Here is a 21,878-nt window from a genome sequence, read left to right on the forward strand (position 1 = left end):
TAGTTGCCTTTTCTCTTAATACTGTCCTTACAACTAATTCTAATTGAAAAGGTGAATCCTTTTTATGCTTAACACTACTGGTTTATCAAGATACAGAAGAGCTCGCTCTCCTCTTCAGAGTGGCTGGAGAGCTCCTTTAGTAAAGGAGACCACTTCCTCTCTTTTGTTTTATTGAATTTAAATTTGCGTACGGTAGGAGGCACAGATCTTGTGTGTACAGTTGATACAGCTTCAGTAAACCACACCCCCATTAACCACCCCCCCAGTCAAGAAGGTATCTGTCGACTGTTTTTAATTTCAACAATTATCTTTTATTCTTTGGGTTTTTTTTTTTTTTTTCAGATTTCTGGAATATTCCTTACTAATCACATAAAGTGGGTTGGATGTCAAGGAAGCCGATCTGAGTTGAGGGGTTACCCGTGTTCTCTCTGGAAACTGTTCCACACTTTGACTGTTGAAGCCTCAACCCACCCAGACGCCCTGGTTGGCACAGGTAAGCTGTCCCTGTCCAGGCCGGAGGGGCCGACGGACTGCCCGACACGTTAACCCAGCCGGTGTGTGCGAAGGCGCGTACTGCTGTATGTGAGGCAGCGTGTCGCCAGGGCACTGAGGCAGGGGAACCGCACCTCAGACTCCGCCCACAGGCAACTTACCCAGGGCTGTGGCTGCGGGGGCAACAGTTCCCCTTGTCAGAACTCACAAGGATGTGCGTGGCTAACGTGCAGGAAATAAACCATGGAGAAGAAAGGGAATGCTGGCTGGGAATTTTCCTGCAGTGTAAACTCCCTGTTTTTTGCTCTAAAAAGACAGAATAGGCCGGGCACGGTGGCTGAAGCCTGTAATCCCAGCACTTTGGGAGGCCGAGACGGGCGGATCATGAGGTCAGGAGATCGAGACCATCCTGGCTGACACGGTGACCCTCTCTCTACTAAAAAATACAAAAAACTAGCCGGGCGAGGCGGCGGGCGCCTGTAGTCCCAGCTACTCGGGAGGCTGAGGCAGGAGAATGGCGGGAACCCGGGAGGCAGAGCTTGCAGTGAGCCGAGGCTGAGGCAAGAGAATGGCGGGAACCCGGGGGGCGGAGCTTGCAGTGAGCCGAGGCTGAGGCAGGAGAATGGCGTAAACCCGGGAGGCGGAGCTTGCAGTGAGCTGAGATCCGGCCACTGCACTCCAGCCCGGGCGACAGAGTGAGACTCCGTCTCAAAAAAAAAAAAAAAAAAAGAGTAAGTGAAATCTATTTGGAGAGGTGTTTTCATTATCAGCTGTTGCATAACAAATCACCCTGAAATTTAGCAGCCAGAACTTCCCATGGTGATGAGCTCACAGTTTCTGAGGGTCGGGCATGGCCTCATCTGGGTCCTCGTCTTCAGGATTGGTCAGGCTGCAATCGGAGTGTCAGCGGGGCCTGAGGGGTCACCTGAGACCCACCTAGGGAGAGTGGCTTCCCAGCACCCTCATGGGGCAGAGAGCAGGGCACACCTCCTTGCACGTGGCTTGCCTAAGGCCCTGAGCTCCATGCTGGCTGTTGACTGCAGGCGCTTAGGGCCTCTCCGTGGGGCGGCTCACATCATAGCAGCAAGCCTCCTGAGCGAGCCAGTGAGAGGGTGCCCATCCGAGGATGACATTCCGTCACCTCTGTCAGATTCTGCTCAGTAGTCAGTCACCAGGCCCAGGCCACTCGCAAGGGGTGGACATTACAGGCGGGGTGAGTATAGGTGGCATGATCTCTGGGGACCGTCGCAGAGGCTGCCCACCGCAAGGGGTTAAAACCTATAAAACTTTGAAGTTGGATTTAATAATTTTCAATTACTAGGAAATAGATAAAATGAAATTTTCTGTCCTTTACAGAACACTAAAGTATGTATTGGATTTTTTATTCCCTCTGAATTTTGATGTGCGTGTGCTTCTCAGTTGAAGCAGTGATTCAGGTTCATTAATGTTTACTTGAAAGCCGAAGTGGAGTCTTGACTCACACAGTTCAATACTCTTTCCAGTAAAATTCTCAAATTCTTTTACAGTTCTTTTTTGCCACATAACAAACTAGCCTAAAATGCTGGGGCTTACAGCAGCCACCACTGTGTTTGCTTATCATGCTGTGGGTCAGCAGTTTAGACTGGGCTTGGCTGGGCGGTTCTTCTGTGAGTTGCTGCTTGGGCTCACTTGCATGTCTGCCTTCATCTGGTGGCAGCTGGTCAGTCCAGGGGACCTTGGAATGCCTCGTGCTCCTGAATGTGGTTTCCCCACCAAGTAGCACCAGGTTCAGGCAGGACCCCCCCCGAGAGGCCTCAGTGTGGAGTCACATACTATCACTTCTGCCGTATCCTGTTGATCTAGCCTAAATTCCTGGTGAGAGAAATAGATTCCACCTGTTAATGGGAGAAGCAGCAAAGTCACATTGCGGGAGAGTGTCCTGGGATGGGGGCACCGTAGTGGCCATCTGAAAATCTACTGTTTTGGCCCTCAAGGTGACACTGGATTACTGCTTCTCGAGGGTCTGATTAGGGGAGAGGGTGGGTTTTAACCTCAAATCCTTTTCATAATGATACAGAAAAAAAGAGTAGTATGTTTTTGTGGAGAAACGTTGGGAGCTGTCCAAACAGAAATTGAAATCAGAGCATCCACACTGCCTGATCTAATGCCCAGCCAGACCATGTAAACCTGATTCTGGGCCATGCACAAGGTTCACACCTGTAATCCCAGCACTGGAGGCTGCAGTGAGCCGAGATCATGCCACTGCACTCCAGCCTGGGCAAAAGCAAGACTGTCTCAAAAAAAATAACTGTTTCTGAAACGTGAGGCTGAGTTAGGAAACCTCACATTTACACACAGAAAGTTCTGGTGAGGAGATGAGCTGACACGCCATTCCCCTTTCCATCTGCTCTGATCACACGGGCACACGCAGGCCTGAGCCGACACGCCGTCCCCCTTTCCGTCTGCTCTCATCACACGGGCACATGTGGGCATGAGGAACGGTTCCTTGAAGGCAGTGTGGGTACAGTGTTGGCTGAGGGAAGAAGTTGAATGACCAGGGTATTTGATTTTAAACTATGCTAGCACCAGGCCTAGTGTAGTGGAATGGTAAGAGCAGCATGATGGCAAAGCATACGGCTGACAAGACCCTCAGCGCTCCTTCCTCCCATCAGCATATTGGAAGCAGCCTCCAGGAGTAGCCTCCTGCCAAGAGAATTGGGTCAGTGGCGACCACAGGATTAAGTCTTGGAAGGTTTTTCTTCTCTTTACTGTACGTTTAAGCCCCATCTAGTAAAATGCCTGCAAAGGCCTCTAATCCCCCCACAGGTAGAGGTTTATGGTTCTTGTCCACTTTAAAGATTAGGGTGGCCCCATGCTTGCGGCGATGTGGGGAAGAGGGAGGGGGATTACATGGAGATGCAAGGCAGATGTCTGTGGACCCCTCCCGGCAGGAGAGCAGGGCAGACGGGCCAGGTCACAGGGCCGGCGCCTGAGACACCGCCCAGCTGCCTGTGGACACACTCAAGGCCGAGGAGGAGGTGCTCTGCTCTACTCTCACCTTCTCTGGGTGAAATAAACAAGAAGTGTCGGGATTAAGGATCGACCAGGACGCTGAGATCAGGGCCTGCACGCAGCTGTGCTTTGCAGGGAGCCACAACAAGCGTCAGGCCTTTGCTTGCGCGGGAAGCTCCCCCAGGTCCTGCTGTCGATGAAGACGGATTCATTCGCGAAAGCATGTCTTTTTTTAATGCTGACATGTAATCTGTTTTAATCTCATGGGTCTCCTGTCTGTGCGTTCAAGCTCCCGTGTCGGTCGTCTGAGCGGGGACTGCCGAGCCCTGCCCCGTGCTGCCCCCTTGGTTTTCTTAGGGGTTCCCCTTGGGTGCGGTGCTGGCCACTTCCTGCCGCCTGCGGGCAGGGCTTTGCTTTCCTGAGACGCGCGTTCGTTCACAGCATCTGCAGGCGCCCCGGCCTGTCCACGGCTGTTTTTACGTTCGGTGGCACAGACTCTGGCTTGTGGGTACACCCGTCCCTGTGCCTGCCCACCCGCTCCACATCCTCACGCCCGTGGCTGGCAGCAGCCTAGAGTCACTTCCTAAGGCCGTGTCCCCACTCGGGCTGGTGTCCTGCAGGGCTTTCAGACACGACAGCTGCAGATTTCACCCAGCTGGCAAATCCCAGGGAAGAATCATTGCTTGGCACTGCGGGCGTTCTGGCACAGACGGCCGGAAGCCTGGTGGGAGGTTCGTGGAGCTCCTGGAAAGGCTCCTTGGGGCCCTGGCGGCCGAGTCTGTGGCTCATCCTGGCACGTCCACCCTCTGGGCTGTCCACGGTCATCGTGTCTCCAGACACTGCGGCACCCGTGGGCATGTTGGACATCTTGGCTGGTGCTGGCTCCTGGTCTGTGCCCACAGCCTGAGGCCCCGGGGAGACGTGAGGTGGCTTCCCGACCTGTCAGGAGCAGTTTCCCCCAAGGCTCTCTGGACAGGCGTGGGGTCAGGTGATCCCCAGGCACCTGCCATTATCAGCACCTGCCATTGTCAGCGGTGTTTCTTCCCCTGCAGGCTTTGAAGACGACCCCCAGGCTGTGCTGCAGACGATGAGGAGGTACATTCACACCTTCTTTGGGTGTAAGGAATGTGGCGAGCACTTTGAGGAAATGGCTAAAGAATCCATGGACTCGGTGAAAACCCCAGACCAAGCCATCCTCTGGCTTTGGAAGAAACATAATGTGGTGAATGGCCGCCTGGCAGGTGAGAAGCCCCTGGGCGTGGGGGGCTCAGCACGGGCGGAGGGAGGCCCTGGTCCTGGGACAGCACGGATGGTGCGGCTGCGGTGGGGCTTGGCCCTGAGCTTTGTGGCCTCGTGCCACCCACTGTGCTGATGGGATCAGGACTTGGGTGGCTGGGAGCTGCCAGAGCCGCAGCCTTTCCCAGGCTGCTTCTGTCCCCAGCTTTCTAGATGGTTCTCTCACTCGGGGGGCTCTTGGACCCTCGTTGGAATGGGCGTGGCTCTTTCTTCCCCTGTCAGTAGCCACTGGTGCCCGTTAGACTCAGGATGTTTTCGTGGCTCTTTCTTCCACCGTCAGTGCCCACTGGTGCCCATTAGACTCTGAGGATGTTTTTGATTCTGGAAAGCTTGGAACGTAATTAATTGTTGATGAGGAATTGTAGTTGCATGAAAATTTGTTGTCCAAACGTAAACCAAACCTCTCAAAGTGATTTCGTTAAAAAAAATAGTTAAATAGAGCACATGTATTTTCTCAGAGTCAAGTACTTCAAACTGTTCCTAAATCAGTGGCAGATTAAAATTAGGCTTAAAAATAATTCCACTGAGAAATAAATCTTAATAGAGATGAATAGAAAATGCCACTAAACTATTGGTTTTTATTTAATCCACTGTATTAGAAAAACATATTACAGCTGAAGCACTAAAGAAATTGGTTTTTCTTTGGCCTGAGCCTGACTGCCGGGGCCGTGGTCATGTGGCGAAGGCACCGCGTGTCTGTGGGATTTGTTCCCTGGGTCAGCGCAGCTCCTCCGCCTCTCCACCCTGGCAGCCTCTGCATCGCCGCCGCCCACAGTGCTCCGTGTGCTTTCCCCGAGCCATCGGCTCTGAGGCGGTGGGACCAGGAACCTCACCAGGCCTGCCTGGACCTGGAGCCCCTGCTGTTACCTGTGGCCCCAGCCTGCATGTGCCTCCACCACTCCAGTCATGAGGCTGCAGCAGAAAGGGGCCTTCCAGGCCGGGCGCGGTGGCTCAAGCCTGTAATCCCAGCACTTTGGGAGGCCGAGACGGGCGGATCACAAGGTCAGGAGATCGAGACCATCCTGGCTAACACGGTGAAACCCCGTCTCTACTAAAATACAAAAAAAATTAGCCAGGCGAGGTGGCGGGCGCCTGTACTCCCAGCTACTCGGGAGGCTGAGGCAGGAGAATGGCGTGAACCCGGGAGGCGGGGCTTGCAGTGAGCTGAGATCTGGCCATTGCACTCCAGCCTGGGCAACAGAGCTAGACTCCGTCTCAAAAAAAAAAAAAAAAAGAAAGGGGCCTTACAGCCCGGTGTGACTGTCCCTCCCGAGAGTCCCGCCCCACCCAGTCCCACCTCCAGCCTGTGCTTCAAGACCCAAGCTCCTGGGAGGCCCCTCGGAGATCCGCCCGGGGTCTTCTGCCCAGGACTCGCACCTGACTTCACAGTCCTGTGAGGCTCTGGCAGCTTCTGACCAAGCGCCGCTGATCTGTGCTTGTCCCCTCTGGCTTCGTGTGCAGCACCTGGCACCGGTTAGCAGGATAGGCAGTCAGTGACTGGCCCGAGCCGGGCATCTCTTGATTTCAGGCACGTGTGAAGTCCTCCAAACAAACGTGGTTGCGTTTACATTCACTTCTGGAAGCTCTCTGAGGGTGGCCGGGCGTCAGCAAGTCGGCTGGCAGGGGCTGGGAGAGTTGGGAGTCGCCGTCTGCCACGGCTTCTGCATGACGGATGCCTGTTGGGCCCAGGAGTGAGCAGGTGTTACTTTGGAAACGAGTTTTGGAGATTTGAAGGGATTTGTAGTCTGGAAAGGGCCCGTGTATCTGAAGTGCAGTGGAAATTCATTGCTGCCCCTCTGCCCTTTCCCCTCTGCCCTTACCTGAGGCCCGCTGTCCATGGAGCCCAGGTGGCCGGGGCACTGTGGGTAGAGGGCCTCAGGTGCACCCTCAGGAAAGGGCAGAGGGGCAGCAGTGAGGGGAGGGGCACACAGGCAGCACTGTGTGGACAAAGGCCTCGAGGTGAGAGCTGCATGCTCCGTTTTGGAAGCAGAGTGCTGGGTGGTTTGGGACAGGATGCGGTCCAGGAGGTGGCGGAGGCTGAGCGTGTAGCGTCCCCTTACTTGCAGGCATGGGAACCGGCAGAGGGGAACACGTGCGCAGGGGCCTGCAGAAGCAGGATGTTACCTGGGCCACACTGTAAGGGAAGGGTGGTGGGAAGGGCAGGGAGGGAGGCCTGGCAGGACCCTGGGCTGGGGCAGCAGAGGCCCACGGTGGTGGGAGTAGGAGTCCGGTTGCCTCACGCTGCACGTGGCTCCACAAAGCCCCCTTACCTCGGGCTCTCCCGCTTCCTTTCCTTCCTAGGCCATCTGAGTGAGGATCCCAGGTTTCCAAAGCTTCAGTGGCCCACTCCGGACCTCTGCCCAGCCTGCCACGAGGAAATTAAGGGCCTGGCCAGCTGGGATGAAGGCCACGTGCTCACATTCTTGAAGCAGCACTACACCCGCGACAACCTCTTAGACACGTATTCTGCAGACCAGGGGGATTCCGGTGAAGGAGGAGCCCTGGCCAGGGGTGAGGAAGAGGAGAAAAGACTCGCTCCCCCAGAGATGTCCCGTGGAGAGCGAGACGCCCAGAGCGTCCGTCCACCCAGTGTGCTGGGCCCCAGGCCCGCCCTTCCAGACAGCTTGCACCACAGCTTGGACGTGAAACTCCAGGATCCGGATGGGCCCGGGGTCCACAAGGAGGTGGGGGGCGCTGCACCCTTCCTCGGGGTTGACTTCTCCAGCCTGGACATGAGTCTCTGTGTCGTGCTGTACGTGGCCTCGTCCCTGTTCCTCATGGTGATGTACTTCTTCTTCCGGGTGAGGTCCAGGCGGTGGAAGGTCAAGCACCACCACCCGGCCGTGTGAGTGCCCGGGCGCTGCCAGCCATGGCGGAAGCTCCCTCGGAGGCAGCCCTGCCCTGTGCCACCTGCAGCTTTAACATGATCAGGGATTTTATAAACATGTGGGCCTGCTTTCACGTCGGACGGCACCTTTTGGCTTCCAAGTCCTGGTTTTACAAATGCTCTTCTAACAAGGGAAGAACACGGGGTAATTTTGTGGGGATGTTTGCATTCCTGGCATACTCAAGTCTGTTCATGCTCCTTTTGCAGGTCCTACAGCAAAAAGACTTCGGTATTTTTACTCTTCTAGATCTAAAAAGGAGGGTGGGAAGTCCAGGCCAAATAGTGTACCCCACACACTTTCATCTCGTTTCCTCGACTCTGCCTCATCCTGCAAGGCCTTTTTTTTTGTATTTGGAGAAGAACCTCGCCCGCTCCCCCCGCAGCACCCCCTGCACCCTCTACTCCCTTGCCCCCCCCTGCTTCCCCCGTGCCCCCTGCCCCCTGCTCCAGGCTGCCAAGTGTTTTCCTTTGGCCGGGCGGGGACAGAGCAGAGTTCCAGGGACTATCCTATGCTTGTGGCCGCTTCCCTAGGGCAGGTTCCTGAGGGCTCTCGGTGTTCCACGCCAGATGTGGGGAATTCAACAGGGGAGGAACCACGGAATTCTGTGGCTGTGCTGCATTTCAGAAAATAACCCCCAGAGGCCTCGGGCAGTGGACTTGGGGGTTGGAAGGATGGCGGCTCATTTAACCGCAGAGGCAGCGCCTTTGTCTATCTGGTGACGAGAGAGGCAGGTAAATGGGGGCCATTTGGCCACTGGTCCCTGGAGGGCAGCTCTGGGATCAGTGGGCAGTGCTCAGAGCAGAGGCCCCTCTGTTGGGGGGTGGGGAGGAGAGCGGTCTGCCCTTGGGAGCACAGGCCCCAGGGAGACTTCTAAAGCCCCCTGCGTTGTCTGCTCGTCACCCAGCACCAGAGGCGTCTGCCACACACTCAAGCGTCTCACTCGGCCCGTGGAGGGGCGGAGGTGGCAGGGGCCTGCACCAGGCTGCTTTGCCTGAAGCTGTTTTGGGAAGTGTCTCCACACAGGCACTGATCTCCCAGGCTTTGGTCATGATTTCTTTTACCATTTCATAATTTTAAACATTGTTTTTAAACCCAAAACATTTAGTGGTCAATTGCCTCTGAAGATTTAAACAAACAAATACACTATTTCTGGGAACATTTATATTGAGATTCTTTGTGGCTGTTGGTGTGTCTCACAGGCAAAATTTGATTTGGCTAAAATAGACTCTCATGTATTTGTGTGCCCGTGTGTGTGTGTGTGTGTGAGAGAGAGAGAGACTTTGACGATTTTATTTTTTCCGCTTTGCCTACTTTATGTTATGTACTCCTGTGTTTACTAACGAGTTGATCACATGGATGTATTCATAAGACCCCTGTAATATTGATGTGATTGTTGCCACTTAAAAAGTCAACAGCTGATTCCTTAAACAACTGTCACAGAATGGCTGGGCTGAGAACGCTGCCCAGGGCCCTGCAGCTGGTGGAAGGAGGTGTCTGCTGGGAGAGGTGTCTGGTGCCTCGGCCTCCTGCTTCACGTCTCTCACTCGAGAGTTGCTTATGGTTTCACACTTTTTAACCCCTCTGTGCTTTAGCAGCTGTGACCTTGCCTTCGTTGCTTCATCCAGTGCAGGCCTGGGTTATTGAAGAAACCAGAGTGTTTCTCTTTCAGTTTGAAAACCAGGCAGGTTTACACATGGGTTTCAGTGTATTTGCCTTTGAACCCTTTAAACTAAACTTTTGCCTCTTGGCTAGTGTTGAATATATTCAGCTGGGGTGGCCTGGGGTGACCTGGGATGGTGGTGTGGTTTACCGTCTCGTCTCCAGCTTCAGCCTTTCCGGAAACCCTTGTGGAGGGCAGTGTTGGCTGCTTTCCTCATCATATTGCAGTTCGAGGTCACCACTATTTGGGGGACAAGCTTGCGTCCTGCTGAGGGGCAGGATTTTCAGCAGAGCGTCAGTGGTGGGGCTGGGCCATCGTGGAGGTGGCCTCGGGTTGTAATGTCATGCCCAAACACACCTTGTGTGGCCTGCTCAGAGCTGGATGCCGCCTTTAGGCAATGTTTAGAGTCTATTTTCTAAAGTTTTAAGTATTTTAAGAGGTATTGAGACTAATGAATATAATAGTTCAGTAATTTAAATGCTTATTTATTTTCAATGGAAGGATTTTTATTAAAAAGAAGCAAATCGACATGGAAATGTCAGTGAAATTTCTTACCTGCAAGGAAAGTGAATATTTTGTATTTAAGTAAACTATGATGTACACATTTTAATAAAGAAATCTGACATTTGAAAAAATGGTGATTCTTTTGAAATGTGAACCAGCTCTACCAATGGGAGTTGTGGTAGAGGCGGTGGGTGCAGAATGGACCCTTCTTTCTGTTCACAGACTGGACATCTGAAATCCTAGAATTTCTTCTGTCGAAGGAGACAGCCCAAGGGTGAGATGGAAAGTGATGGATGGAAATCAGTGATAGATCGTCTCCCTGGAGCTGATCTGGGGGAGACTGTCACAGGACAAGACCCTTGATTTTACACAGATTAAAGGGCAGCTGAGATGCATGTAAACTACACACTTACAAAGTGCACGCGCGGCAGCCCTGCCTGAGGGCACCTCGGAGGAATTTAACCTGTGTCAGCGGCCACCCCTCTGCTTCCTGGGTTTGAGTGTCTCGCTAAGGCTGAGTTTGTGGTGCTCTGTGGGGTGCCCTTGACCCCTTGTTTTCTTCTGCCCCACCCCCACTTTTGTTGTGCCGGTGGGGGCGGGGCAGTGGTCTCCAACAGTCTGGTCTGTGGCTTTGGAGGAGTCCTGTTGGCACCTCCCTGGCCAGGCTGTGCAGAGGCTGGCAGGAACTCAGTCCCTCGGCAGGCACGAAGCAGACACCAGCCTGGGTGTGTGCTGGGCAATTCCTTGAGGCCCTGCCTATGCCCAAGGTCTTCAGTCCGCAGCAGTGCTTTTGTTAGGGGGGACTGCAGGTGCCCCTCCTCCTGGCAGCCTGAGGGGTGCCGGCTGGGCTCCTCCCAGAAGTTGGAGGTTGAGTTCAAGGAGGTTAAGAGTGGAAAGTTCCTCGACCAGCAGAACACCTGCAGGAGAGTGCCACAGTGAGCCCTGGGCTGGAGGTGATCAGACAAGGGGCTGCCCTGGGGCACGGCCTGCGCACTGCTTTCCAGAGGCTGCACGCCAGAAGGGGAGGGTCAGCAGCCTCCTGCCCTGCGGCTGGACGACCCGCTTGCTGCGAATCTCGGCGAATCCCAGCGCCTCAGCGGGGCCTGGAGCTTAGGGAGGAGCGGGCGCGGCCCCGAGAGCGGCCCAACCCAGCCAGGCAGGGAGGCGCGCCCGACGCTGCCCGCCCGAGCACCGGGGAGGGGGACAGGCGGGGGTGGGGACCGGGGCGGTGAGAGGGGCCCCCGAGAGGTGGGCGGGCGCGCGGGCGGGGCGGGCAGCGGGCGCCTCCTTCAGCACCGCGGACAGCGCCCGGCCCAGTGGCTCCCGGGCTCCCTGCTCCGCACGACGCGACGGGACTTGGGAGCCCCGAGCCCTCCAGGGGACGCCGACCTAGGAGGAGCGCGGCTCGCGCCACTCGGCCTGGTGGCCGCGATGCTGCTGGAAACGGGGCTCGAGCGCGACCGAGAGAGGCCTGGGGCCGCCGCCGTCTGCACCTTGGGCGGGACTCGGGGTAAGCCCCAGCAGGACACCGAGGACAGAAACCGGCAGAGGCGCGAGGAAGTGGGTGCGTGTAGGGCCAGCGGCCAGGCAAAGAAAGTCCCGCCGCTCTGCAGGCGGGGCACAGAGATGGGAACAGTGCAGAGAGTGAGTTTCCAGATCCCAGGGTGGCAGGGAGGGCCTGACGCTGGCCTGCAAGAGTGAGGGACAGCAGTTGGAGTGGAGGCCCCCAGAGAAAAAGGGGCATCGCAGGCACATCTGGGGGGCGATGGGGCTGAGCAAGGGGTGCCAAGTTCTCCCGGTGACCAGTGCCCCTCAGCTCTTGCACACAGCCCTGCCCAGGCCTCTGGACCCCACAGCAGGGGACCCAGGGCTGCGTCTCCCGCCTGAACCACCCTCTCCAAGGGCCATTCCATCACCACGGGCGCTGGGAAATAATGGAGGCATTGTTGGAGGGCTGGCCAGATGCCAGCAGAGTGGGCTGCCTCCTTGACCTGCCGCCGCCCCTTCCCTCGTCCAGCCACACAGGGCCCCTGCTCCCTTCGGCAGCAGCTGACGCTCAGCCACCTGCACCCAGCACAGCCCGCACACACTCGGCTTTGCGCCCGCATGTCCTTGCCCTGGCCCTTCTCGGGTAACAAGTGCGGTGCAAAGTGAAGGGGCAGAAAGAGGGCTGCGTGGGCCACTGCTCAGAACAGACACATTGGAACTGCTGGGAGCTGGGAAGGAGGGACTGTGGTTTCTTTTGCCCATCCTTGTGAGCTTGGGCCCTTAAAGCTCACAGTCCAGAAGCCATGGACAGAGTGGACAGAGTATTACTGTGAAACCCACAGGGAGAGGGACCTGGAGGATGGCATCAGCCCCTGGTCCCCCAACCCTTCCTGGGTGTTTCTGTGCGCTGCCAGGGCCCCCTGCCTTCGCCATGTCCTGTGCTGCCGAGGGCCGCCCACTGCTGGGTTCTTCCCCGGGTGGCTGCCCAGGGCTGGTGCTGGCCCAGGGCCCTCTGGGCAGCGGTGGGTGCATCCCTCTGCCTGCAAGGACAGCGTGGGTTCTGGAGAGCTCACCTGTGTGGACTGGGGCAAGGGGCTGGAATACCAGGTAAGGGACCCTGTTCCGATGGAGCCAGAGGCTGTGGGCTGGAAATGGAGGGTGTGCCCTGGGGCTTCCCCAGCTCAGCCCCCCACCACCCGAGGTCTTGGCTGCGTGTCCAGGACACAGCCTATTCTCACTCAAGGATTGCCCGTCCTCCCTGAGCCCAGTCCGGGGCCGCAGTTCCAGGGGTGGAGCCCAGAAGCCCGTTAACATCTGGGATCGGTCGGGCACCTTGTGGTTCCCGGACGCAGCCTTCAGCGCCACACTCACCCCTTCTGCGTTTCGGGTTGAGCTCCTGCCGACCATCTGCGGCTCCCGAGGCCAAACCTCAGCGGCGGGAGGACCCGGCCGCCTTCTCGACCCCTCTCCCGGGAACCTTAGCCCTCCTGGCGTGTGCTCCAGCCCAGGCCTCTGCCCTCGGCCCGCTCCTGCGCAGGAAGCTGCGGGGCCGGGACGAACGCTGGCGGGCAGCTCTGACCTGAGCCCTCCCCTACCGGTGTCCGCCCTCGGGCCGGGCACGCGGGGCGGCCTCTGGGCACCGCAGGTCCCGGCGCAAAGGCGCGCAGAGTCCGCAGTCACCCCGGGCTGGTCTCCGCGACCCCCGGCCCCGCCCCGCACCGCGGCCCCGCCCCCCGGCCGCTCCGCCCTCCGCTCGGCCAGAGGCTCCGGGCCCCAGGGCGGCCCGCGGGCGCAGCACCCAGCAGCACCGGGAGTCGCTTGGACGCCGGTTCGGGACCACTGCGGGGTGGCGTCGCCGGGCCCGAGAAAGTTCGGGACCGGAGAGTGGCGACGCCGGGCGGCGGGACCCATGGAGGCGCGCGGGGAGCTGGGCCCGGCCCGGGAGTCGGCGGGCGGCGACCTGCTGCTAGCGCTGCTGGCGCGGAGGGCGGACCTGCGCCGAGGTGGGTGCCCGGGCAGATCGGCTGCACCGGGGAGACCCGGAGATCCTCGGGCCTTTCCGGGCCTGGCCGCGGAGGCTGGCAGGAGCTAGAGGACCTGGGCGGGAGTGGGTGCGAGGACCCCGGAACGTCCGCGCCTGGGCGCCTCAGCCTGAATTTGTTTCGGGGCCCCTGGCCTGGGTTGTCAGGGAGTGAGTGAGGTTGTGGCACCGCACTGCTCAGGCCAGGGAGCTCTCGGGGGTCCAGGGTGGGCTTAGGAGACCTCTGCAGCCCTGAGCCAGCCCCCTGGGCTGGACGAGGCGCAGGGAGCAGTGGCAGGGCAGTGACCACGGGACCGGAGGGTCCCCAAGAGGGTCGCCCCACCCGAACTGTTTCCACGTTCCAGCGGAACAGAGTCAGATGCAGGGGCCAAGGTCGAGCTGAACTCCGACCGTCGGTCTCCCCCAGAAATCAGGTTTCAGCGTCTGCGTCCACAGACACCTGCTCGGTTTATCCCCGGTCAGGGCCCGTCTGTAGGAAAAAGCCTCGCTTCTCCGAGGCCCCCAATTTCCTGCTGGAAATACTCTAGCTCCCAGCACTTTGGTTCTTAGAGAAACTGGGCAGTTCTCTTCGACTCCCGGGCCAGCTGGAGCCGCAGGATGGGGAAGGAGGCCCCTGAGCCAGTGGGGAGTGGGAGGGACCGACCGGCGGGAAGACGGGGTTCCATCCAGGTTGTGGGGGCTCGAGGTTCCCTACTTATTTATTTATTTATTTATTTATTTATTTTCGACGGTTCCTGGGAGGGGTTGACCGCGGGGGCTGGGAGGCGGAGAGAGGGAGGGAGGGAGGAGGGCTGCGCGCCCTGCGCTCCGGAGAGCTGGCCAGAGCGGGCAGGCTGGCTTCCAGGCTCCGCCGACCCCGCCATCCCTGGCAGCAGGAGACCCCGCCGGGGCTGGAGTCGCCATGCAGCGTAAGACTGGGGTCGCGGGCGCGGCGCGGGGTGGGCTGGGGCGGCTTTTGCCCGACGCGGGCTCCGGCGGCGCGTTGAGGCCGAGGCGCTGTCCGATCCGCGGTGCTGAATCCGCGCTGTGTGGGCCTGTCGGGCCGCCCCGCTCTATGCCGGGTCCTAGCCGCCCTGCGATCGCTGCCTGCGATGGGGACCCCGGGCGCGCGGCGGGTCCTCAATACTCCGCACCCGGAGCTGCTGCGGTTTTGCCGGATGCGGGGCGCATTCATCGCCGGTTTCCCGCCAGTGCGGGGGGAGGCGGAGCCCAGTTTTTTCCGCCAGAGGCCGAGGGAGCACCTTGCCGGTGTCTCTCACCCGCTGGGAGACGGGCTGGAGCCGGCGGGGTCCACAGCCAGAGAGGCGGATGCAATAGGGCAGCAGGTCCCGGTCCCTTCAGCGGGCACTCCCGTCTTCCAGAGACTTTTTCTAAGTGAAGAGGGAGTCCTAAGCCCTTGACACCTGGAAAAGCCACTCACAGACTCCAGGCTCCCACAGAGCACCCTTGGACCTCCCCAGCGTGGTTCTTCCAGGGGGCCTGCAGTCCCGAAGTGGAGTGTGGGGGGCAGAAGCAGCGGGAAGCCGGACGTTTGAGTAACTCTGATGGTGCTGGGGGCACCCATGCCTGACACAAAGGCAGTGGATCAGCTTGTCCAGTGCACTCATAAGTACTTCTGCGGCCACCCAGTGATGGGAAAGGCATTGATATTTACCCCAGAGGCCTGCAGACAGGGCCACCAGACGGGGCAGCTACATTTTCCAGGAGTCCCTAGAAAGAGTGGTCATGACACTTAATATGAAGGAGAACCCAGTGGGGTGCCCCAGCTCCAGGTGATGGTGAAGACCCGTTTCCCTATGTTTCCTGCCTTGCTTCAGACAGCAGGCCTGGGGTGGGTTTTCATTTGAGCTCCATATGCACCCTTCTTGGCACTGGCAACATTTTGTAATTGAGTATTCAGCCTCGTAAAATGGCCTGGGCTGCTTTCCTGCTCTCACACACGCATTTTTAGACCGATGCCAGTTTCCCCTTAGTTCCTACCATAGGATGCCTATGCACTCCCGGAACTTGCGGGGCCACTTAAGCTGGCTGGGGAAGAGGGCCCGCAGGGAGAGGAGAACCCCTCAGCAGCCCTGAGTCCTGCAAGCTGGAGGGGAAGCTGACTTGCGTTGGGGTGGGAAGGTGGCTTCACTGCCTCCTGGTCTAGGAGGTGACCCAGAGCTTCTTCATGTCCACAGAGATTCCGCTGTGTGCCGGCTGTGACCAGCACATCCTGGACCGATTCATCCTCAAGGCTCTGGACCGCCACTGGCACAGCAAGTGCCTCAAATGCAGCGACTGCCACACGCCACTGGCCGAGCGCTGCTTCAGCCGAGGGGAGAGTGTTTACTGCAAGGATGACTTTTTCAAGTGAGTCCCGAAGCCTCGCCTCACTGTGGGAGCGGAGGGCATGCCTGCCCCAGGAAAGGTGGCCCGGAGTCCCGCCACCCCAGGGCCTCACTGTGGGAGCAGAGGGCACGCCCGTCCCAGGGACTCCTCGCCTCACAATCACCGAGGCCAGGCCCTCAAAGCCCACGTCTCTCACAATCCCGGCCCTCTCCTGTCACCCAGGCAGGGCACCCTGCAGCCTGGCCAAACTAAGGGTGGGGCCTCTCCATGGGTGCTCCCTGGGTGGCTGGGCCTGACTGGGACATCAGCAAATATTATTTGGAAAAAAACAATTTATTTCCTAAATCACAGAAGCAGTCATTAGAGAAGATACGCCCAAGTTTGTAGAATTCTATCGGACTTAGTCCCTCTGAAATTGGTGGTGTTTTTATCCCGAATGCTCGGGACCCAGGGGCTCCGGCCCAGTGGCCTTCATGGTTCCAGCTGTGGGGTGTGAGGGACCAGGCCCAGATGGGTCCTCTCCCTCCGGATTCACCTTCCCAGATCCGGCATGGGTCCTGCAGGCAGTGGCAGCCGGGCTCCCTGAGGTCTTCCTGAGGTTGAGGTTCCCTTCTCAGTGGCAGTGGACAGCTCTGCCCTGGAGGCCAGGCTGGAGACCAACCTGCAGGGCCAGACGGAGCCCTCCTCCGGGGCACCCGATTCCTGCTCTCTGACCCGCTCGGGGCGAAATGAGCCTCGCCCTGCCGCGCTGAGCCGGGCCCTATGCGTCCCGCAGGCGCTTCGGGACCAAGTGCGCCGCGTGCCAGCTGGGCATCCCGCCCACGCAGGTGGTGCGCCGCGCCCAGGACTTCGTGTACCACCTGCACTGCTTTGCCTGCGTCGTGTGCAAGCGGCAGCTGGCCACGGGTGACGAGTTCTACCTCATGGAGGACAGCCGGCTCGTGTGTAAGGCGGACTACGAAACTGCCAAGCAGCGAGGTCAGCCGAGGGGACGACGCTCCCACCTTTTCTGGTCTGAAAAAATGGGGCTGAGGCCAGGTCCAGGGGGGCTTCCGGGGAAATGCTCACTCCAAGCGCTCACTAAAGGGGCCTGGGCTAGGGCGGTGCGGGCCGAAGGAAGCCGAGGCCGGAGCGGCGGAGTCAGGGACAGACCCGCGCCCCGAACCGCTTCGTTTGGTCCGAAGTGTACGACTTTTCATCCCTAGTCGGAATTATTGCCCTAAACTCTTGGCCGCGAAGACTGGGCCATACCCACACCCTTAGAATAAAGGGGAGCCCGCGGGGAAAGCAGGGTACTTGGAGTAGGGGGGCCAAGGCTGAAGGCCGGGGCGCCATGGAGGGTGGTGTGATTTTAGGGAAGACGCCGCCCCCACCCCCCGCAGCAGAACCCGCCCTCCGCCGGCGCCCCCTCCACCCCGGCCTGGGTGCCGCCCGTTTTCGCCAATCGCTCCCAGCGCCCGCGCATTCTGAGAAGCCCGTGGGGGCGGGCTGGGAGTGGGCACCTGGGGCCCCGATGTCTCCGCGCCGGCCGGGGTGGGGAGAGCTGGGGGTCCGGCTGGGACTGGAGGGGCCGCCACGTCTCACCGCTCGCCCGCCGCGCAGAGGCCGAGGCCACGGCCAAGCGGCCGCGCACGACCATCACCGCCAAGCAGCTGGAAACGCTGAAGAGCGCCTACAACACCTCGCCCAAGCCGGCGCGCCACGTGCGTGAGCAGCTCTCGTCCGAGACGGGCCTGGACATGCGCGTGGTGCAGGTCAGCGCTCGCCCCCGCTCCCCTCCCGCCCGCGGCCTTGGGGACCCCCGCAGATCTGGGCGGCCGCTCACCCCGCCCCGCCCCCAGGTTTGGTTCCAGAACCGCCGGGCCAAGGAGAAGAGGCTGAAGAAGGACGCCGGCCGGCAGCGCTGGGGACAGTATTTCCGAAACATGAAGCGCTCTCGCGGCGGCTCCAAGTCGGATAAGGACAGCGTTCAGGAGGGGCAGGACAGCGACGCCGAGGTCTCCTTCCCCGGTAGGCAGGGGGGATCGCGGAGCTCGGGGAGGGACGAGCGCGCGTCAGAGGGGTCGCAGGGGGCCTGCGGATCTGAATTTCCCATGGGGTTAGGGGGCTCCTTAAGTTGTACTTTCAAAAACATTTCACTTAAGAACCTGATCCCCAGCACCCTCCCCGCCCTGGCTGGCCACTGCTTTTCCCCTGGTTGGGACACAATCCCTGTGGCCCGACCTGTCCCCAAGCTGGGCCCCTACTGGGCTTTCTCAGGTGGGGTGGTGGGCGTGTCCAGACCGTCTCTCTGGCTCCTAGCCCTTGCAGTGATTTTTAGGAGAATGGGCAGCGCATTTTGGGACAGACTGAGTCAAAGTCCCAGCTGCTTGGAGTTGGGGAGGGCCGCGAAAGGGCTACCTGGGGTCAGGGAGCGAAGGTTCCATACCCTTCTGTGGGGCCCGGATTATTTATCTCATTCTCCAGCACCGGGGATGCTGCGTCCCCATCCGTTGATGCCCATCCTCAGAGTGTGGGCAAGACATTCTCTTCTGGGCCGCCTTGTGACCTGGACTACTCACTCAGCCTCTCTGGAACTAAATTTCCTTGTCTGCAAAATGTGTGTGGTGGTATCTGTGCCCCCTCCCTAGGCTGCTGTGGGGCTGGTCCTGAAAGCCTGGGCCCTGGCTGGGCTGTTCCTGACTGATCCGACCAGGCCTGAGACACCTGGGTTGACTCAGGGGTGAGGGCAGGGAAGGGGCAGGGGCAGCCACGCCTTCCAAGAGCAGAAGGGATCTGTGCTGACCTGTCATGTGGCGTGGGGCAGCCACTCCTGCTTTGGCCCAAGGGTGCTTCTGCTTGCAGGATGGGACTCTGAGGGGCTGCAGGTGGAGGGCAGACGCTGACTGAGCCTCTGCTTCTGTTGCAGATGAGCCTTCTTTGGCGGAAATGGGCCCGGCCACCGGCCTCTACGGGAGCTTGGGGGAACCCACACCGGCCTTGGGCCGTCCCTCGGGAGCCCTGGGCAACTTCGCACTAGAGCATGGAGGCCTGGCAGGCCCAGAGCAGTACCGAGAGCTGCGTCCCGGCAGCCCCTATGGTGTCCCCCCGTCCCCCGCCGCCCCGCAGAGCCTCCCTGGCCCCCAGCCCCTCCTCTCCAGCCTGGTGTACCCAGACACCAGCTTGGGCCTTGTGCCCTCGGGAGCCCCCGACGGGCCCCCACCCATGAGGGTGCTGGCAGGGAACGGACCCAGTTCCGACCTCTCCACGGGGAGCAGCGGGGGTTACCCTGACTTCCCTACCAGCCCTGCCTCCTGGCTGGACGAGGTGGACCACGCTCAGTTCTGACCCAGGCCCAGCTCCACCCAGCACTGGACATGAGGGAGCTGCTCCTGGGTGGGCGGCTCAGGAATGCTGGGGGTTGCGAGGAAATGGGGCCAGGGCATCAAGGGAGGGCTGGTGCCTTCGGAGCTTCCCACTGCTGACCACACAGCTCCCTCCCTGGGGGCTGAGGGACCCACCTGGCCCCTCCTCTGACACAGGGCTGGCCCGCCTGATGGCCGCCCAGCAAGCCGGCCTTTTTTTGTAAGCAAATTTCTCCCCTTTATTGATCAATTAACTGAGCACTTGCTGCTGTTTCTAGACATGAAATGTCACCTTGCTGAGGCCCAGCCCAGCCCAGCATAGCCCAAGGGCTGAAAAAATGCTTTCATCTCTAAAACTGAGAAATCATCATAATCGTGCTTTCACTTCCCAGGCTCCGTATGTCTCGGAGCCGTCACCCCGAGGCTCCCTCTTTAGGTCAGAGATTGGCCTTGTCTGTCCAGGCAGGAGGCCGCGGGGCGGGGACACACCTGTCCCCCCTCCTCTCCCCAGACTGTGGGGGGCCTCCCTGCCTCCAGCCCCGCCTTCCCCGGGAGCAGCTTTCCCCAGTCCCCAGGTCTCTAGATCTTTCTGTTCTTTTTGAGTACCCTGTGAAGGAGGCAAAAATGCCTGGGCTCCCTTCTCTCCAAGCTCAATTCTCTAAGCCCCTCAGGGTTTCCTCTTCAGTCCACCCCAGGCCCTTGGTGTCCAGGCTGCACCCACAGATGTCCATTGCCAAACAGCCTACCCTCCCTGCTGGAGCCAGCTCTGCCTGGCCCAGACTGGGAGGTCTCCCCACTGGAGAAGGGCGGGGCTCCTCTGAGCCTGCCCTGCCTCCTCCATCAGATCCTTTGGGAAGGAGTTTCTGGGAGACACCTGCAGCTGTGTGTGCCCCAGACACAAAGGCTGGCCTGTGTGTAAGTCAAAGTCACTCCCACAAACCTGAATCTCGAGCTACCTACTGGTTCTGTGAATGTTCTGTGTCTTTTATTTATTCTCGGGTGATCAGCTCTTTCCAAGACTTCAATAAATTTGTCAGTTACAGTCAATGGAAGGCCCGTGTTTTTATGAGGCTGTAGGGGTTGGGGGAGGGTGTCGAGTGTGGGGAACATTCTGTGAATGTTGAGAGGCAGCCCTGGAGGGGCCCTGGGTCCTCCCTAGTTCCTTGCTTGGGCTGGCACCCGGTATGAATTTGGGCTGGCTTTATCCCTGGATCTTGGCCATGCTCAGGAGCACTGGAAGGAGGTGGGGGGACAGCCTGTCCATTCCTGATGAAGGGGGGGAGGTTGGGGTCTCCACACCCTGTCCCTGGGAGAGGTAGGGGTTGGGATGTCCAGAGAGCATGATGGGGGTGGAGGGTGGGCCGTGTGTGCCACTCACAGCTTGCAGCTGGCACCAGCCCCAGGACAGGGATGCTGGCGTAGGCTGGTAGGGTGACTAGGCTCATGGTCACGGAAGTCTCTCCAGCTTGGATTCCAGTCCTGGCTCTTCTAACTTTCTGTGTGACCCTGGGCTGGGGGCTCGACCCCTCTGAGCCCTGCTTCCCCTCCAACCCTCCCCCCCACCGCCGTAAGCCATAAAGAGAAGACAGTGGTGACAGTCCCCTCAGAGGGCAGAAGGAAGTCGTATGCGCCCCACCCCCACCCCCAGGTGAGTGCTCCTATAGGGGCAGTGGTAGAAGCAGGCAGGACTGGCCCTTCCACCTGGGTCTTCCCTCCTGCAGGATGGGAGGGCTGGGCCTCCTCCCTGAGGGTCTCTTCCTCTGAGGGTCTCCCTGGGGCACAGTGGGGGCTGAGGGAGGAGCCCTCTTGGAGCCTGGTCTGCCTGTTTCTCAGTGGAGGGGAGGGAAGGTGGAGGAGCCTGGTCTGCCTGTTTCTCAGTGGAGAGGAGGGAAGGTGGAGGAGCGGGGGAGTGCCTTTCATGGGGATCTTTGCACTGGCCTCAGTCCCCCAAGTAAGGGTGGGGAGGCCCCTCCAGAATGTGGCCAAGGGAAGCTGCAGAACCAGGATCTTCCCCCTTTTTTGACCCCCAAGTCACTCCAGAACCAGCCATCTTTTGGGGGAAACTGGTTGGGACCAGTTGTCTTTTTTTTTTTTTTTTTTTTTTTTGAGATGGAGTTTTGCTCTTGTTGCCCAGGTTGGAGTGCAATGGCACGATCTCAGCTCACCACAACCTCTGCCTCCCAGATTCAAGCGATTCTCCTGCCTCAGCCTCCCAAGTAGCTGGGATTACAGGACTGCACCACCACGCCCGGTTTTGTATTTTTAGTAGAGACAGGGTTTCACCATGTTGGCCAGGCTAGCCTCGAACTCCTGACCTCAGGTGATCCACCCGCCTTGGCCTCCAAAAGTGCTGGGATTACAGGCGTGAGCAACTGCGCCCAGCCAAGGGAACAGTTGTCTTTTGAGGGACGTCCTTTTCATCGTTTTGGGATGTGTGTCAGGCATGTCCTCTTCTGAGTCCCACAGCGGCCCGGGAAAGGGGAGGGGAGGGAGCAGAGGGGAGGGAAGAGGGAAAAGGGGAGGGGAGGGAAGAGTGGGGAGGGAGGAGAGAGGAGGGAAGAAGGGGAAGGGGAGGGAAGAGGGGGAAGAGGGGAGGGAAGCTGGGGAGAAAAGAGTGGGAGACTGTCCTCAGCTATGCAGGCTTGGGCAACCCTGGGGTCTGGGAGCGATGGGGCTGGGGTAAAGGAGCTCTGAGAAACATCACAGGGAGAGGGTCTGATGTCCAGGCTGCCCTGACCCTGACCTCTGCTGACCTCTAGGCACCCACAGACCCCAGGTCTGCAGGGCTGAACCCGGCAGGGGCTCTGGCGGGCTCCTGGATCTGTTCATTCCCTAAACATTTCTGG

At 59.3% G+C, this 21,878-nt stretch overlaps 2 protein-coding genes across 4 annotated transcripts in view; both read left to right on the forward strand.

Moving 5' to 3' along the window:
- The window catches only part of QSOX2 (quiescin sulfhydryl oxidase 2), a 40,368-nt gene extending 30,406 nt beyond the window's left edge, over window positions 1-9,962 (forward strand). For both annotated transcript variants that reach the window (XM_015116374.3, XM_077967120.1), the window contains exons 10-12: window positions 343-493; window positions 4,536-4,724; window positions 7,081-9,962. In XM_015116374.3, coding sequence (XP_014971860.3) covers window positions 343-493; window positions 4,536-4,724; window positions 7,081-7,628 — 888 coding nt within the window. In that variant the 3' untranslated portion in view covers window positions 7,629-9,962. The remainder of the gene's footprint in view (window positions 1-342; window positions 494-4,535; window positions 4,725-7,080) is intronic.
- Window positions 9,963-11,120: 1,158 nt separating this feature from the next.
- Window positions 11,121-20,079, forward strand: LHX3 (LIM homeobox 3). 2 transcript variants are annotated; one of them, XM_001096075.5, is made up of 6 exons: window positions 11,121-11,341; window positions 15,538-15,709; window positions 16,464-16,666; window positions 17,291-17,442; window positions 17,530-17,698; window positions 18,597-20,079. In XM_001096075.5, exons 1-6 carry the CDS (start codon window positions 11,263-11,265, stop codon window positions 19,013-19,015), a joined length of 1,194 nt encoding a protein of 397 aa, XP_001096075.3. In that variant the 5' UTR covers window positions 11,121-11,262; the 3' UTR covers window positions 19,016-20,079. The 2 variants fall into 2 exon arrangements, with proteins under 2 accessions (XP_001096075.3, XP_077823256.1); XM_077967130.1 differs by lacking the exon at window positions 11,121-11,341 and adding an exon at window positions 13,079-13,322.
- Window positions 20,080-21,878: the final 1,799 nt, after the last annotated feature.

This window comes from Macaca mulatta, chromosome 15 (genome assembly GCF_049350105.2).
Source record: "Macaca mulatta isolate MMU2019108-1 chromosome 15, T2T-MMU8v2.0, whole genome shotgun sequence".
NCBI lineage: Eukaryota > Metazoa > Chordata > Mammalia > Primates > Cercopithecidae > Macaca > Macaca mulatta.